The 19,650-nt window shown below is 36.9% G+C and overlaps 1 protein-coding gene across 2 annotated transcripts in view; it reads right to left on the bottom strand.

Moving 5' to 3' along the window:
* cep112 (centrosomal protein 112) overlaps window positions 1-19,650 on the bottom strand; it is a 240,510-nt gene that overhangs the window by 37,820 nt on the left and 183,040 nt on the right. For both annotated transcript variants that reach the window (XM_056249958.1, XM_056249959.1), the window contains exons 23-24: window positions 18,441-18,530; window positions 7,094-7,195 (exon numbers count right to left, since the gene is read on the bottom strand). In XM_056249958.1, coding sequence (XP_056105933.1) covers window positions 7,094-7,195; window positions 18,441-18,530 — 192 coding nt within the window. The remainder of the gene's footprint in view (window positions 1-7,093; window positions 7,196-18,440; window positions 18,531-19,650) is intronic.

Below are 19,650 nucleotides of genomic sequence, written 5' to 3'. Positions count from 1 at the left end.
TTTTAACCCAATTTTCACTCAGAGATTGCTAGTAAATTTCACAAACAAGTACAAGTAACATATTTATTTATTATGAAGTATTGAAGTAGAAAGAATGAAACAGTATTTTCTTATAAAACATACTTCAATAATCTTTGTTTAATTTGTATGTTTATTTTACCACTTACACTGTATCCAAACCAGGTTTCATCGCTACAGCAAAAATGAGTGCTTTTCTCATGCTTTGACTTGAAGTACAACTCAATAATTGACATTGGGGAGATGTTTAAGCATTCCCAGTGCATTATGGGCCACGCTGCGAGTCCTCTGGAGAAGAGTGTGTGCACTTCAGGTCTTCGGCGTGGGTGTGGTGTGTCCCCACCGTAATAATAATGAACTTTATTAGTTAGGCTAGTAGTTTTTGCAGTGGTATCGGAGTACATAAAGTGAGCTTTAAGAATGAAACGCAAAGTTACACCCATTTTTTTTGCTGATCCGAAAAAATGATCCGATCCGTGACAAAACCATGAGTTTTGTGATCTGTTACACCACTATTGTTGTCCCATTTATGGCCTATTAACCCTATTTATGGACCACTAGTTCTACACTAAATGTGACTAAAACAGTGAAATGCAAACTCTGAATATTCTACAAACCTGCAATAGTTAAATATGTAAAATAACACAAATATACTTTATGTATTTAATCTCACTTTATTAACCAATGTGTTTGCTGCTGACCTTCAATGATCCGATTCAACCATACCGATAAACAAAAATGACTTTTGATAAACATTACAACATTTTTTTTTATTGCTGAAGTAAGAGTATTGAACCAAAGTGCCTTTCAAGGAGAGTCCGTCACTCGGCGGCCATATTTGCAGCTGTTTCGGGTTTCCAAGACCAAGTCCTGTCTATTTGAATGGGGAAATCCTGACATCTCAAAAACTGCGTGCGTTCGTCACAATTAAATAACATATTTTAAATCAGCAACAAAATCTGACACGAACTGCCCCATAAATGTTGTTTCTTATGCTCAAATAGCGTTAAAAACGTGTATTCTTCAGGCTATAGCTTCATAAGAGCGAGTCTCAGGTTTCTATGGGAACGGGGTTCTCACGGGAGATGCAGTGACATAATGACTTTGCCAATCAGCGATTGGCTCGTTCACTTTAGAAGGCGGGACTTATTCCGCATTATTGCGCGGTGCAGTTTCTCCAATTCATGACTAATAGGAGTGAAGCGTCTTTCTACATTTGCCACAAATAGAATTTAAAAAACAAAATAACAAACAGGCAAGCCCAGCCCAGATGAGATAAAGTAACGCAAAAGTAACGCAACACATTACTTTAGATAAAAAGTAACTATTTAACTCGATGAATAACTTTTTAGGGAGTAACGCAATATTGTAATTCATTAAGTTTAAAGTAACTTTCCCCAACGCTAGTCACATTTATAGTTAGTGCACAAAAACTTAAAGTAACGCAAAAGTAACGCAACACATTACTTTAGATAAAAAGTAACTATTTAACTCAATGAATAACTTTTTAGGGAGTAACGCAATATTGTAATTCATTACGTTTAAAGTAACTTTCCCCAACGCTAGTGACATTTATTGTTAGTGCACAAAACCTTAAAGTAACGCAAAAGTAACGCAACACATTACTTTAGATAAAAAGTAACTATTTAACTCGATGAATAACTTTTTAGGGAGTAACGCAATATTGTAATCCATTAAGTTTAAAGTAACTTTCCCCAACGCTAGTCACATTTATTGTTTGTGTACAAAAACTTAAAGTAACGCAAAAGTAACGCAACACATTACTTTAGATAAAAAGTAACTATTTAACTCGATGAATAACTTTTTAGGGAGTAACGCAATATTGTAATCCATTAAGTTTAAAGTAACTTTCCCCAACGCTAGTCACATTTATTGTTAGTGCGCAAAAACTTAAAGTAACGCAAAAGTAACGCAACACATTACTTTAGATAAAAAGTAACTATTTAACTCGATGAATAACTTTTTAGGGAGTAACGCAATATTGTAATCCATTAAGTTTAAAGTAACTTTCCCCAACGCTAGTCACATTTATTGTTAGTGCGCAAAAACTTAAAGTAACGCAACACACTACTTTAGATAAAAAGTAACTATTTAACTCGATGAATAACTTTTTAGGGAGTAACGCAATATTGTAATCCATTAAGTTTAAAGTAACTTTCCCCAACGCTAGTCACATTTAATGTTGGTGCGCAAAAACTTAAAGTAACGCAAAAGTAACGCAACACATTACTTTAGATAAAAAGTAACTATTTAACTCAATGAATAACTTTTTAGGGAGTAACGCAAATATTGTAATTCATTACGTTTAAAGTAACTTTCCCCAACGCGAGTCACATTTATTGTTAGTGCGCAAAAACTTAACGTACTCGACTCAAGAAAAAGAGATGAATTTTTGCAACCCCTTTAAAGTCTGACAGTTACTTTGACCTTTTTGCTAAAATGTAACAATAGTGTGTAACAAAAAATGTTTACAGTATGCCATTACAGTAACCAAATACACTTGAATTCTGTCTTGTTTAAGTTTGTATGAGTCTGAAAAGAAAGTACATTGTTCTGTGCCGATTTTTCCAGGAAACAAAGATACACAGAACAGAGCAAAACCTCAAAGCAAATCTAATGTTACCATCCTTGCAAGAATGCATGCCTCTGACTCTGAGAAGAACGACTCTGGTTAAGATTCCTCAACGGCCGCTGGGTTTGTTAAAATAATGCACTGCAATGCTCGAAATATTCAAGGACATCGGAGGCCACGCTGGTCACCAATTACAACGCATAAACATATCAGATCACAGAGCTGTGTCTGCGCTTCCAGAGGAATCTGGTCAGAGCTATTCAGAGGCGTGCGCCGGGGTCTTTGAACTGTGATCTGGAAATGTTGTTTGAGGGGCCCGGACCAAGCCTGACAAAAAAGGAGCTATTGTTTAGATCTGAAATGTTTAACAAAAATGCTCTTGCCACAGACTCGTGTAGAACAAGGCCGACTGTAACTAATAAGACCCCGGCTGGAGCCCTTGAAGCCTGTATTAATGTGGCTGGCGGGTGTAATTGCACATGAGGAGATGAACTGGACCGGAGACTTCAAAGCCTCATGGCCAAATTAGATCCATGTCTATGGAGGAACTCGCGGCACTTGTTACCCCCTCCCCTTCCCAAGAAATCAAATAAACAAGAGCCACTTGAGTTCAAAGACGTGAGGTCTGACTGCCCGGCATTATTAGCTGATGCTGCGATCGCATGCGAGACACCAAAGTGGACTGATCGCATGCGCAGGACTTCATGGAAAGAGCTAAAAACCTAGATTGCTGTGTACAAGTTCTGGAGTAAAATGCATTCTGTACATCAACAATGTCGGGTCCATATGAATGAATGACTTTTAATATTGGCTTCGGAGGCTATAAAACCAAGCGGCAACCGTCGTGTCTCTCTCTTGAATCCAACACTGAAGTGACTTAAACTGCAGTTCATCGACTGGCCACTAGAGACAGGCTCCAGAAGAGAGTCAATCCCATAGACACCCATGTTAAAATGCCCAACTTTACAGCAGAAAAACACATGTTCACAGCCTGGTGCAAAAAGTAGTTTTGGTCTATAAAGCTCACTTTGCACTTCATGACGACTGTGAGGGGGGTGAATTTTTGTATTACTTATGCGTTTAAATTATATTAAGCCTCAAAGTTGTGTATAATTAAGGGCGTGGCCACTTGAGTGACAGGTGGATTGCCGCTGATGTCACTGCTAGCCGTTTGTCTGCGGTCTGTTAGCGTCACGTCTCCTCAGCTAATCCGCCTCGCTGCACATTTTCGTTTATCCGGGAGTGACGCGCGGCCAAGATGGCGACGGCCGGCTCCACCCACTTTAGGCTTAAAAAATGCTCTTCAGAAACACTACGGCTGACGTCACGCATATATACACGTACATATTTTTTTACTGTCTATGTATAAAACACATGATAAATACGTTAGAAACAATAAAATACCATTTAAAGTAAAACAGTAGGACAGCAAATATGCTCATGACACACCGAACAATTAGCTGGACCTCAATATCAAAGAGGAAACTCCAAACAATGTCAGAGACAATGAGGTCACAGACAAATAACATCTTACTGTTTTTCCAACCCAGGTGCATTGGACATGCGTGACTTTGGCCGCATTTCTGCAAAAACGGTAATATGTTGTTTTGGGTATGTTTCCAGTGCATTCGAGGCACGTTTCAAGGCAGTTTAAAACTGAAATGTTCAGTGACTGGCGCATACTAAAGTTTCTCAGAAACAGTTAAAAGTGTTGCGTTGGCTAATGCATGTATCATGACAGTCCGGAAATTAAATGTGAGTAACGTAAAGTGTTTCACGTTATTCGTAACTGAGCTAAAGCCAAAACATATTAGTTTAGAAAGCATGCAGATAAAAGTGATTTGAGGTTATAGCATTTTATTGTGTAAGGAACCGTGCACAATTAAGTCTTTGCTAATCAATAATTGGTCAATATATTCATAATTTGTGTAAAAAGGAACAAAAGTTGTTGTTTTTAAGCCTGTAGAGTTAATTTCAGCTGCAAACTGCAATGAATTGTATGCATAGGTATGTTTTTTTTTTTTTTTTCAGTTTTACAGAAATGTAGCCAGAGTCACGTATTTCCAATGAGGGATTTTTTCAGCGATTCATGTTTTTAGTGTGTGAGGTCTGAGTCTTCAAGCTTTGTTTGGATGGTGTTGGGGTGTTAATTGTTCTCATAGCTGTTGGGAGTTGGTTCCACCACCGAGGAACAAAGATAAGATGTTCCACGATCTGGACAAACAGGGACTGTTCGTGTGGAGAAAGGGGAGAGTTAGTGAATTGTAGCCAGGCTTGGGTGAGCTGTTTGATGATGCGTTGAATGTGATGCATTAGCTTTTGTGTTTTGCATGCAATTAGAAGAAACTGGCAGCCAATGAAGAGACTTGCAGTGATATTATAGTCCTGCTCTTTCATCCACTCTCTGAACCGCCTTGTCCTATTTAGGGTCATTGGGAGGGTGGAGCCTATCCCAGCATCTCAGGCTATAGGCAGGGAAACACCCAGGGGTGCGTTTCCCATCATTAGCCAACTACGGTCGCAACTTCCATCATTATCAGCAGTTCAACGAGTCTGTGTTTCCCGAAACCATCGTTCCAACGAACATTCGCAAACAGCATCGCAGAGTTGTGTGTTTGAGTGACAGATGTGGACCTGTGGTTAGAAGCATTTTCTTGTTTGCATGACATGTCGACTCATTAAATCCTGATCTTGAGAACAATAAGCAATCTGACATTCAGTACAACCTGTGTCTTTTATTTAGAATACATACAAATGTCATTTACGTCTTTTAGTTTGTAAAGAGATGTAAAGCGTAGTTTTATGAAGAGTGTGCATGTGTGAACGTACTCTAGTGCGTAAGAACGAGCCTATGATTGAATCTGGAAATAAAGCAAAATAACTGAGGAAAATTAGAAATATTCCTCAGATGCCATGTCTGTAATTTATATCAAAACATCTAGCGTTAATTTGAACTCAAACAGATTCTTTAAAAGAAGTTATTATCCACCACGTGTGTGACATCATTAACCAACGTGGTTTAACGATCAATTTACGACACTACGGTTTCGGGAAACAGTCGTGACTAGCTAGTTGATTTCTTCAACGATGCATCGTACTGTAGTAGTGAAGCAGCGAGTTACGACTTTTTTACGGGAAACACACCACTGGATATATGGACAATTTTTGTGGATAAAAGAAAAATAACATTTTGTTTTCTTGTGCCCTACAAATTAGAATCACAATACAGCAAATAAAGTACAAAGTAAAGTACAAATAAATAAATAAATAAATAAAGACTTAACTGGACAACTGCTTTAAGCAATCTGAGCGGTCCTAGCACTGAACCTTGTGGTACTCACTGGTGATGGTAAAGGTTGGAGAGAATAATAACTTACTACAGATAAACAGAGATATGTTTAATGTATTTATTTGGTAAGTAGTCATGTAAGAAGTGAGATAATGTTCATCCTGTTGCTCATCCCCACAAAATAAACTCCACACCTTCACATGCCAATCAAACTGTCTGGGTTTATTTAGCGATTATGAGTGATGTACTCCAGCACTTCTCTGGCGTTCGAGCTGTTTTCCCCTGGAAGCTGTCGCCAGTCGAAGCTGCCGCTATTCAGGAACTATCCGTCTTATAACGCACATCATCCTGTCTATACATAAGTGATCCAGGTGTGTTTATGAATCGGTTGAGATCGAGTCCATGTATATGAAACTATGCAATGTCCAGATGTGTCTGTGGTGGTGGTTTTTCTATGGAAGCTTGTTTCCACCACAGAATAAAAAATTAAAAAGATAACTGCGACTTTTTATCTCACAATTCTGACTTTTTTCTCACAATTGCGTGATATAAAGTCGCAATTGCGCGTTATAAAGCCAGATTTGTGAGATATAAAAATGGAATTGCTAGAAATAAACTTGCAATTCAGACTCTTTTTCTCAGAATTTCATGTTTATATCTCGCAATTCTGATTTTATAACACGCAATTGCGTGATATAAAGTCAGAATTGCATTAACTAAAGTCGCAATTGCGTGTTATAAAGTCAGAATTGCGAGATATACCAGTAAACATGCAATTCTGAGAAAAAAAGTCCGAATTGTGAGTTTATATCTCACAATTATGACTTTATAACGCACAGTTGTGACTTTATATCACGCAATTCTGACTTTATAACTTGCAATTGCGACTTTATATTACGAAATTCTTACTTTATAACAGAATTGTGAGTTTATATCTCACAATTCTGACTTTATAACACGCAATTGTGAGTTTATATCACGCAAATCTGAGAAATAAAGTCAGAATCGCAAGATGTAAACTCGCAATTGTGAGATAAAAAGTCGCAATTATCTTTGGCTTAATCTATTCTGTGGCGGAAACAAGCTTCCATATTTTTCTGACCTGCCTTACAAAATAAATGTAAACACTCAACATACATTTGAGTATGTGTGTCCAGTGGGAGCTCTTGTGGAGTGTGTATTAGATGGATCACCTGTGACTTCAGCGAGGCGATGGTGTCGTTCAGCTCCTGCTGTAGCTCTGCAGGCATCAGGCCTTTAATCTTCAACTCACACTCCTGATGGACATGTGTGATCTACACGAGGAGAGATGGGAAGAGTTTCAAACATGCCCCGTAATAACGGCTCAAAGTATACACTACACACATGTATGTTGTATGAACATACTCAAGTAGAAAGACACTCTTTGTCAACAAACTGAAGAATTAACAAATCATGGTTCACTGAAGACAAGGTCACGTCTAGAGGGGTTTGAGAGGACCCTTTCAGAGAAAAGAGAAAACTAAGCCTTTTTCCGAGGCCAAACTGATAAGAGTCTGTTTTATAAGTCACATCTGTGCTATGCTACAATTGTAGGGTTAGATGTAACACCCTTGTTTTAAATACTTCCACACGTGCCAGCATGACGAAACTTAGTGTATTTACTAGTCGCCATATCAACACTATATAGAGAAAACTTTGCGCCAAAATTCAGAAATCTTTCAGATATCACTGAACATTGTCTACACACGCCTTACTTTCATCTCTGTTTTTTTCTGTTTATTTAAAATGAGACAAATCTGTTATTATTTTAATCTCCAATCTGGTATTTAACAGTTCTTTAATGCGGATCTCACTCGCCGGGTTTAACCCGGGGCATGTTGTCACACTGCGTTACAATGAGCCCCCATTAGAACTATTGACATTCTATTCTATACTTTCATGAATTCTATTGAGAAACCATGAGAAAAAGGCGAATAAAGACTGAGAGTCAATGGTCAGGAATTATTAATTATTATCATGTTTTGAGCTATGCTGTAAAGCTGTGTTTTGTGGTATGTTTGTTGTCAAACTAAATTTGTTTTGTTTTCAATTATTAAAAAATGCCATTATTTTATATAAAAAAGTTAATAATTGTATTTTATTGAGAAAATATTTTAGTTTTTCTTGTATATTTTTTGATTAGGTCAGATAAAATTGACTATGCATTCCACCTATTGGGTATGTTGTCACAATTCACTTCCATTCTTACGGATTAAATCAAGAAAAAAGAATACACCGTATTGATGAAACAAAACCACATAACTGTACTAGACGTGTGAAATTAATGAGGGGAAAAATAAATACTCTGAACCCTAAGTATAGGTTTACACAAACTGAGAAAGTCTAAAAGTGTTATGTTGTGCCCTGCTCTCCCCTATCTGTACCAAACCAAATTGATATATAAGTCTTTTGGTGCGGTACTCACAATTACACAAATGATGCATATACGGTAGCCAATCAGAAGAGCGCGCGGGCGGAGTTTCTCGTCGTGTATTGTCGTCGAGGCTGGTTAGGACGAAACGTTTTGTGCTGTAATTTTGGGCTAGTCTATGCTGGTTTTTAGACTCGGTGTTCACCATGCTGATGGTCTACCACATGCCAAGTTTAGTGAGAATGGTCTTAGTGGTCTGGTGTTTGGTCTGGGTTTAGGTCTTAAGGGATCTGGGTCTGGACTCGTCTGGCTTTGATCTTTGATGCTCTTAAACAGGCTCTGTCCACCATATTAAGTTAAAAACGTCTTAATATCCGCCTTGTTTGAGGGGAACAGAGGCGCAACAAGAAAGATGATTGCCTTTCCTAAAATAATTTTCCTGTTGTGGATTTAACTGATTGTTCTGGCTTTCTATAATTAATCTTTCAGGCTACAATGAAAGGATTGGAAGCCACTTCAAAGAGGACGAGTATACATAATCTGAACACAGCTCTCTGTTCTTCTTTTGTAGACCAGGCCTTCGCCATTTAGCCGATCGCCCCCATTTGCTGCCCTCCTCTTCACTTGACATGACGAGCCAATCAATACTTATTTCTTATTACTTATGTCTGAGTGAATTCAACCCACAAGAATTATAGCACTGGATACTGAGACAACTCTGAGTGTCTCTTAGCTGACTAGACTATCATTTTCTCGATTAATCGTTTTTATTTTTTATGTGGTCGATTTGATATCGATTCTCAAAAGCCACGAATTGATCTTTTTTCCGTATATGAATTACCACAAACATTGAATATAAAATCTTATTACTAGTCACAGACAGCGTGCAGATACGGGTAATTAAATGAATTCTCTTCCACGTCTCTTGCGCTTAAACGGACAAATTCACACAGATTTATCTCAAAATGGCCGCCTTTGTGAGAATCCAAGTAACCATAGTCGGCTATGGCTTCAGTAAACAGCAGAGAAAGAGCGCATGTTCTAATATTCCTGCTGCTGTTTGTGTTTTTAACGTTAATCTAACTACAAAAGACAAACAACTCACTCCCTGCTCTTTACTGAATAACATTTTGGTAACTTTAATAAGGATTAACCTTTATTTAATTTGTACAGTGAAGATTATATGCAGTGCTATTTTACATTTGATTACTTTATTCAGTTTCTGTACCTGAGAACTGTTAGACCTACCTGAAAAACATTAAACGCACGGATTATTTCATTTCTATCTTTATTCTATTGTATTTATTTATTTATTTATTTGTGTTACTGCTTGTAGTTTAATTATTTGTTCTTTTTTTTAATTAATGACTGTTTTTTTTTATAATCGTTGAAATTTATATTAGTAGTTTTAGGTTTGGTATTGCAATTGGAATCGAGAAATGTTACATTTCACTAGTAATCTATCATTTTGTCACATAACCTTATTTATTACAATACAAGGATACATGGGTCAAAAACAATAACTATTTTATTAATTTATTACTTTCTTTGTGGTGGGGCCAGTGAAAATGGAATAATTGAAATCAGTGAATCGAATCGAAAATCGATAATAGAATCGAGAATTGAATCGAATCGAGATCTTGTGAATCGAAATGAGATCTTCTGAATCGGAATCAAATCGATTCGAGATCTTGTGAATCGAAACGAGATCTTCTGAATCGGAATCAAATCGAATCGAAGTCTTGTGAATCGGAATTGAATCGAGATCTTGTGAATCGAATTGAGATCTTGTAAATCTGAATTTAATCGAATTGAGATCTTGTGAATCGAAATCAAATTGAGATCTAGTGAATCGCAATTGAATCGAATCGAGATCTTGTAAATTGAATTGAGATCTTGTGAATCGAATTGAGATCTTGTGAATCGAATTGAGATCTTGTGAATCGAATTGAGATCTTGTAAATCGAATTGAGATCTTGTAAATCGAATTGAAATCTTGTAAATCAAATTGAAATCTTGTGAATCAGAATCGAATCGAGATCTTGTGAATCGAATCGAGATCTTGTGAATCGAATTGAGATCTTGTAAATCGTATTGAAATCTTGTAAATCGAATTGAAATCTTGTGAATCGGAATCGAATCAAGATCTTGTGAATCGAATCGAGATCTTGTGAATCGAAATCGAATTGAGATCTTGTGAATCAAATCGAGATCTTGTGAATCAAATTGAGATCTTGTAAATTGAATTGAGATGTTGTAAATCGAATCGAGATCTTGTAAATCTGATTGAGATCTTGTGAATCGGAATTGAATCGAGATCTTGTGAATCGAATTGAGATCTTGTAAATCGAATTGAAATCTTGTAAACCGAATTGAAATCTTGTGAATCGGAATCGAATCGAGATCTTGTGAATCGAAATCGAATTGAGATCTTGTGAATCGAATCGAGATCTTGTGAATCGAAGTGCGATCTTGTGAATCGAATCGAGATCTTGTAAATTGAATTGAGATGTTGTAAATCAAATTGAGATCTTGTAAATCGAATTGAAATCTTGTAAACCGAATTGAAATCTTGTGAATCGGAATCGAATCGAGATCTTGTGAATCGAAATCGAATTGAGATCTTGTGAATCGAATCGAGATCTTGTGAATCGAAGTGCGATCTTGTGAATCGAATCGAGATCTTGTAAATTGAATTGAGATGTTGTAAATCGAATTGAGATCTTGTGAATCGGAATAGAATCGAGATCTTGTGATTCGAATTTAGATCTTGTGAATCGGAATCGAATCGAGATCTTGTGAATCGGAATCGAATCGAGATCTTGTGAATCGAATCGAGATCTTGTGAATAGAAATCGAATTGAGATCTTGTGAATAGAAATCGAATAGAGATCTTGTGAATAGAAATCGAATAGAGATCTTGTGAATCGAAATCGAATTGAGATCTTGTGAATCGAATCGAGATCTTGTGAATAGAAATCGAATAGAGATCTTGTGAATCGAAATCGAATTGAGATCTTGTGAATCGAATCGAGATCTTGTGAATCGAATTGAGATCTTGTGAATCGGAATCGAATCAAGATCTTGTGAATCGGAATGGAATCGGGACATCTGAATCAATACCCAGTCCTATAGCTGACCATATTTGGTCCAGGGGTCTTTGAGATCTAGCGGTTGATGCTGGACTAATAACAGCATGTTGTATGGCTCTACACGAGCATCCAATACTTTATCTCAATCCCCCTCTTCATCATACACATTCCCCGCAGCACAGATAGTCCTGCGTACTGTACCGGGAGGCCCACGAGTCACTGAAGAAGACATGCCATGAATGTTTGCCTGGGAGAGTGGGAGGTAAAGGCATCCGTGAGGGAAACTGATTTCATATAGAGCTAGACAGTTTCTGGAGAACAGGAGCCACCGTACAGCACTGTGTCTGGCTAATGGCCTAATAAAACAGTGTCAAAATTATTCCAGTTCACATGGATACGTGGACGTGGCAAAAAAAAAATCTGTATTATGAATTTTTAAGGCCAGGCAAGTAATTTGGTGAGGTCAATTTGTAGAGAAAGTATAAATGAAGGTGACTTGACTTGCCTTACGTACAGCTTTCTTCGTGCAATCGTATTCAGCGTGAGACTGTTTGCCAGGGAAAGGCGGGAAAGAGTGCTAACAGCAACATGGCTACACAAGAGTGTGTTGTTAGAGGGTTTACCACTACAGGTGTTAATGCATGAGATTGTGGAGAACCCCTCAACAGCTTAGCGCTCACGTTTGGCAAAGTGTCAGTGATTGGTTTGGCCTTCCTTTATAATGGCAGCTCTGTGAGTTGTACTTTTAATTCAACTTTTTTTTTTTGAAGAAAAGGCGAGTGGAGTTTGCAAATGCAATTCTTGAGACTTTATTAGGCCCTATAGACCATTCTTAATGGGTCCCATATCTATTATCCAGTTCAATAATTAGCCCTTATAGGCTAACTGTCTTCCCTGAATATTGTTTTTTTTATGAATATATTTATTACAACAATTATGATTACTACTCATTTATTTATTGAGTAATTGATTAACTGGACATGTAATATCATTCATTTCCCATGTATGAGAACAAATATAAAATTTTATTCACGAGTGTTACACAAATGCAATGGTTAGAATTTGACATACACACTTTAACCCTCTTCGAGGAAGAAGGAACGATAGTATGGAAGCTTGTTTCCTCAACAGAATAAAAACATTTTAAAAGATAATTGCGACTTTTTATCACACAATTACGAGTTTACATCCCGCAATTCTGACTTTATTTCTCAGAATTGCATGATATAATGTCCGAATTTCATGATATAAAGTCAGAATTGTGAGATATAAACTCACAAGTGTGAGATATAAACTCGCAATTGCAAAAAAAAATCTCGCAATTGTGACTTTATAACACGCAATTGCGACTATATACAGGTATCACGCAATTCTGACTTTATAACACACAATTCCGACTTTATATTTCCCAATCTCGCAATTGCGACTATATATCACGCAATTCTGACTTTATAACACGCAATTGCGACTATATATCACGCAATTCTGACTTTATAACATGCAATTGCGACTATATAGCACGCAATTCTGACTTTATAACACGCAATTGCGACTATATATCACGCAATTCTGACTTCATAACACAATTGCGACTATATATCACACAATTCTGACTTTATAACACGCAATTGCGACTATATATCACACAATTCTGACTTTATAACACGCAATTGCGACTATATATCACACAATTCTGACTTTATAACACGCAATTGCGACTATATATCACACAATTCTGACTTTATAACACACAATTCCGACTTTATATCTCCCAATCTCGCAATTGCGACTATATATCACGCAATTCTGACTTTATAACACGCAATTGCGACTATATATCACACAATTCTGACTTTATAACACGCAATTGCGACTATATATCACACAATTCTGACTTTATATCTCCCAATCTCGCAATTGCGACTATATATCTCGCAATTCTGACTTTATATCACGCAATTGTGACTATATATCTTGCAATTCTGACTTTATAACTCGTAATTGCGACTATATATCACACAATTCTGACTTTATATCACGTAATTGCGACTATATATTACGCAATTCTGTCTTTATAGCTCGCAATTGCGACTATATATCACGCAATTCTGTCTTTATAACTCGCAATTGCGACTTTATATCACGCAATTCTGAGACAAAAAGTCAGACTTGTGAGATAAAAAGTCACAATTACCTTTTATTTTTTATTCTGTGGAGGAAACAAGCTTCCAAGATTAGTTGTAAAAATGTAAATTGTGTCATCATGTCATTCCAGACCTATATGACTTTCTTTCTTCAGTGGAATTCTGAAGAAATGTGTTTGCTAATACAATGAAAGTCAGTGGTGTTCAAAACAACATAGTTGCCTGTCATTATGTGGATAGTACGCATTTCACCCAACATATTTTTTTTTGAGGACACTATTCCTTTACACATTCTCGACAGTGGCATGAAGTACACAGACACTCAGTATATTCCTGGGACGCAATAACTCTGAATTTAAACAGGTTTTCCTTCTCAATAAATTCTGACAGGTCTTTACAATCACAGCTGAAACACCGGGTCACGTTGAGGATAAGGATTTGTGCTTTATTTTTGATCTTCTTCCAGCAACTAATGAACCGCATATAAAAGCTTCCAGATTTCACAACTGAACAATATGATTAATGAACTAATGAACTATTTCATCTTCATTTCCTTTTTTTTTTTTTCAAGTGTTCTTTGTTGTTTAATAAACCAATCTTTATTTTGAAGACTGAGCAGCAGTCTCTTTTCCACACCATTCTCACTTAAAACACTATTTCATCTATATATAGTCTTTATATTGTGCGTGCGCGATGCAGGATGGGTTTTTGACAGCTGCCAGCTGAAAGCAGCAAGACCTCGGCGCTTTCAATGTTCAAATAAAGTTTGTCATGTCGTCAGGAGCTTGATGTATGCTAATGAAGGGGTGGAGGGGAGGGAAAGAGTGCACAAGCATTCAAAAGAGAAAAAACCCCCAGCAAAGTGACAAAAACATTGTCAGATTCACAAGGGTACATCAAAAACCTGCACCACTCAAAAACCAGTTTTGCATCTCACAACTGGCGTTTCTGGAGTCAAGAGCACCGGTTGAGTATGAAGCTCTCTGAATAGCTCGCACAAATGAAAAAGCAGTGTTTTCAAGAGGCTGAGCAGAAATTAGAGGTTGGAGGAGACTCTTTATGAAGTTATGAGGCAGAAGTATGATTTATGAAGTGCCTCTCCAGTGGAGTAGCACTGGTGCCGTAATGGGAAGCTAATGGAAACCGACGGCACTTACTCTACGGTGCGCTCGCTCTTGTCATCTGAGGTTCAGGCATGCTTTTTATGAGTGGAAATGTAAAGCCAAATCTAATGTCCCTCTCACTGGAAAAAATAATAATATTAAATGTACTGTATGAATGTAGTACATTATTTGAATTTGTTTATACAATACAGTATTAAAGTCAACAAGAAAAAGCATTTGCAACTCATTTTATTGGTGCAATGTGACATTTTTCGGAGTAAAAAAGGAAACTTTTTTTTGCATGAGTGCTTTTGATACAGCGGCTGAAGACACATTTGAGATATGGTTTCTCTTCTGACCAATATAATCAATCTCTCTCTATTTTTTCCCTCTTTTGTAAAGTCATAGAAACACTCTTTTTGGAGCAAATTGGAATGCAAAAGGTATATTTTGTTGCAGTTTTCTAAGCTCACCACTATAATAATGTTTGCAACATGTTTGGTGATAGAGAAACACTGACATACTCCACGTTTAGCAATGCAAGTCCAGGTTTGAAAAGCTTCGAGAGCGTCCTCTCTGATGTCACTGAAATCCCGTGCTTACATCAAAAGCTGGGCCTCGGTTTTCTCCAGAGCGGATATTTATATAAAATGAACTAAATCAGTAACTTTTTTACAGCAGAAATGAACCATCACTGAACTTACTTAAGCTGGACTGTGACGCTATTTTCTTCTAGACACAAACTCTGTTGCATTATTTTCCTGTTATCTCTGTAAAGCTGCTTTGAAACACTCTGTAGTGTAAAGAGCGCTGTATAAATGAAGGTGACTTGACCGACAGAGAAGTGAGATTCGCTAGATTAACACTCAGGCGTCAGCACATTTAGCATGCAGCGAATCGCTCCGGTTTAAATAACATGTCAAATCCATCCTAATATGAAAATAACACCTCAGGAGGAAACCTCTGGAGGACTTCGTAACTTAACTGTTCGGAAGGCTTTGTGTATGTAACGGTGTCATCCAGCGAGACTGCGCAGAAACACACGCGTTTCATGCCAGGCAGGCGTGGAGGAGCCCGGAGCACCGATGAGGAACATCTGTTTGAAGTCTGGGCAAAAAGAGGGCTGTTTTTGCATGCCGAGGATTGCATTACAAAGACAAGTCTTGGAAGATAAACTGGGGCAATATCAGTGCACTGAAGAGAGAGAGAGAGAGAGAGAGAGACAGCAGGCCTTTATTTCCACACATCCTCTGCCTCTCTCTCTCACGAACACAGTGTTCGAGATGTGAGGGTTTATGAGGTGGGAGTAGATGTTTTTCGCAGGCGCTCTGAAGTCTGGAGGTCTGGGGTGGGCGAACACATTCCTTGCTGAAGTCAAAATTAAATCAAAATTGACCTTAGACACAGCTCACCCCAAAATGAAAAGATGTCACCCTCATGTCAAAGTTGGGAAGAAGTTTTCAAGAATGTTCATGCTGCACTAGTGCGCTTTAGTGCTTTATTTAGCTCTTTATAGGGTTAGTATGAACTAGTATGAACATTAGGGAAGTAAAATGGCTTGCAAATGCTATTTTTATTCTGTATATAATCTTGGATATATAAGTAGAGCTAACTTTATCCGCATAAAATAACTGCAAAACCCAACAAGTTATGCTAACTCATTTCATTTGAGGACACGGATTACCTCAATTCAATTAAGTTTATGAAAAACAATAGTTATGAGTACTCTGAACTTATTTTAATCGAGTTCACAAAAACAAGGAAATTTCTTAATGCACAATTAAACTTTACACTGCATTTAATACTGTACATAGCTGAAACTTCACTTTATTAAGTAAAAAGAGTGAAATTACAAACTTTAAATGAACTTTTAAGCGCTTATTACTGCTAGCTCACAATATCACACACAAAGTCAAATCCTATAAGTTAAGCTAACTCATTACATTTGAGGACACCGATTACCTTAATTAATTACATTTTTAGAAACTAAAATAAGATATACATCGCAGTCAAGAAGTTAAGTGACTAATTAAGTGATGATTGAGCATTAGTGACGAAAACACATGGGACGTATGAACATTTCTGAAGTAAAACGGCTCGCAAATGCCATTTCTGTTCTTTATACAATCTTGGATATAAGTTTAGCCAACTTTATACTCACATACATACAAGTATATACTCACGTAGTGCGATATATATATTATATAGCATATCTCAGCTGCTTGATTGAAAAAAAGTGGAAAAAAAACCTATACCAAAATGTATTTAAAATACATTTATTTCATACTAAGTACACTACAAATCCATTACCATTTACTGACATATATCGCTTGAGAATTACTGATATAAATATTATAATTAAACTTTATTTGGAGTTCTTCTTTATTGCTAAAATGTGTTTTAATATCACTATAAATAAGGATAGTATGATCTCTGTACAATATCAGTCATTAAATGCAAGATATTTCAAATGTATCTAAAAGTATACGTGCAATAGTTCCACTTTAAGCAAATATACAAGTATATCTTTATTTAAATTTAAGCAGTATTTCTGGCTCGCAAATGCCATTTCTGTTCTTTATACAATCTTGGATATAAGTTTAGCCAACTTTATACTCACATACATACAGTATATACTCACGTAGTGCGATATATATATATATTATATAGCATATCTCAGCTGCTTGATTGCTTGCCCGAGTGAAAAAAAGTGGAAAAAAAACCTATACCAAAATGTATTTAAAATACATTTATTTCATACTAAGTACACTACAAATCCATTAACATTTACTGACATATATCGCTTGAGAATTACTGATATAAATATTATAATTAAACTAAATAAAGCTAAAATGTGTTTTAATATCACTATAAATAAGGATAGTATGATCTCTGTACAATATCAGTCATTAAAGGCAAGATATTTCAAATGTATCTAAAAGTATACGTGCAATAGTTCCACTTTAAGCAAATATATCTTTATTTAAATTTAAGCAGTATTTCTGGATAACTAAAGTGCATTAAGAACAAAATTAGTTATTCCAATTCAGCAGACTTTAAGTATATATGTTTAGCAAACCAAAAGTGCAATCGGAGGGTATTTATATCAAGTACATAAATATGTAAATGTAGTTGTAGTATACTTAACATAAAATAAATGTTTTTGTTTGTACAAGGTCATTTTGGAGATGCATTTTAAATGCCGAACTATTTTGCAACTTAAATTTGACATTCATTACCTTCTTAACATATTGATTTTAAGGTTGAAGCTTTTACTCAACCTCTTAGATATCTTCGACGAGCCGCAAGCCGTGTCCCTAATTGTAAGGCGTCCGCCTATGTTTGTCACGACACAATCTGACCATCTATTGGACAAAAGGCATCTTTGGGGCTTTTCCACAGAATACGATGCCAACTCAGTGCAGCTGTTCCTCAGTAGTTCAACACACACTTCAGCCCAGGGCTCATCCCAACAACTGTCTGAGGAGCCCAGCGAAGGTCACCAGAGGTTTTCAGGACAAAAGGGCGCACACACACACACACCAGGTTCAGAGACCCTCCTGGAGCTAATAATCAGATAATTAGCTCTCTCTCTCTGTCTTTTCCCTAACTCAAGGTCAAAGTGGCCTGTTATTATTGAGAAATCCCTCTGAAACGAGGACAGCATTCCTGGCCCAGGGCTCTGGCTCTTGAAGCCGGATCTCGGGGAATGTGTGAAATGTGCATATCAGTGACTCTGTGAGGAGACGTGGCTTTTTCCTGGCCCTTCAGGGGCCGTCGAACACACTTTGGGGTCCGAGTAACTTTACCTGCTCCTGGTACTCCAGCTCTCGGCTCATCAGCTTCTTCTCCACGGCGTGCAGCTGTTTCTGAAGAGTCTCCACACGATCCTGAAGAACCTGAGGTGGAGAATCAAGTGTTAGATAAAGTAGAGTTCAGATTAAAGGAAAGAAGCATCACTGTCAATAAAGCCGAGGATTTGAGTCACGATTCGATACATATCACGATACCATATTATTGCGATACTCCAAGGTAAAGATTAACAAAAAGTGTTCTGTTGATTAAAATGCTAAATTTGGTGTTACATTGTGTGTGTGAATGAATAGGCTTGGACTTGGTGCTGAAACCCAAAGCACAGGACAATAGAGACACCAGAATAACAATATTCATGATTCTGAAGCTGAAAATTGTAGATAAATATGCTTGAACTCTGTCACTGACTAAATATATTTAAAATAATGTAGGACACTTTTACTGGGAACATTTGGCATTATCAGGACCCACAAATATTGCAATTATTATACATTATATTCAACATTATATATAGTAGTTTCATGTAGTACTGACACTAAAACTCTGAAAACTTGAAATTATTCATGCACAGTAATTTTTACTTTGGGTGAACTATCCATGATACATATTCTCACTATCCATGAAACATATTGTTGCATTTTTGTATTGCGCTATATTGTTACACCCCTACCGAGCATCGATCAGACCCATAACGAAAGGTATCAAATGCATCATAAACAGTTTGATTAGCCGACAGCCTATCGTTTAATGTAAAAAAACATTTAAAACCAAATCTGTCATTCATTCTTCTAAATGGCCAAGCATTCTGCACTCACTGTGGAAACTTTAAGACCAGATGTTTCTAGTACATCTGTACACTTCAGTTACGATTACCCACCATGGAAATTAGGAAAACGAGCGGGGTGCTATAGCAAAGCAGTTGTTTGCCTCCGAGGTCTGCTAAATCCATTTAAGAAATTGCAAAAGTCTGTTTTGCTGTTGCTCATCCTTAAAGAGCACAACCCTGGTGACATGGAAACATTATTTTCATACTACACTCTATAAACTTCAGACATTACAATACTACAATACAATACATTATTAACATATGAACACCCACATTTGCATAGAAACACCCATTTAGCATCCTGAAACCTGACCCGATGAAGGACAGTATATGAAAACCAGCCGGAGGTCTTAAAGAGACAGAAGCAAACACAGCTTGTT

Source organism: Rhinichthys klamathensis, unplaced genomic scaffold (genome assembly GCF_029890125.1).
Source record: "Rhinichthys klamathensis goyatoka isolate OS25496 unplaced genomic scaffold, OSU_Roscu_1.1 h1tg000065l_1, whole genome shotgun sequence".
Classification (NCBI taxonomy): domain Eukaryota; kingdom Metazoa; phylum Chordata; class Actinopteri; order Cypriniformes; family Leuciscidae; genus Rhinichthys; species Rhinichthys klamathensis.
This window is presented reverse-complemented; position numbering and strand designations above follow the sequence as displayed.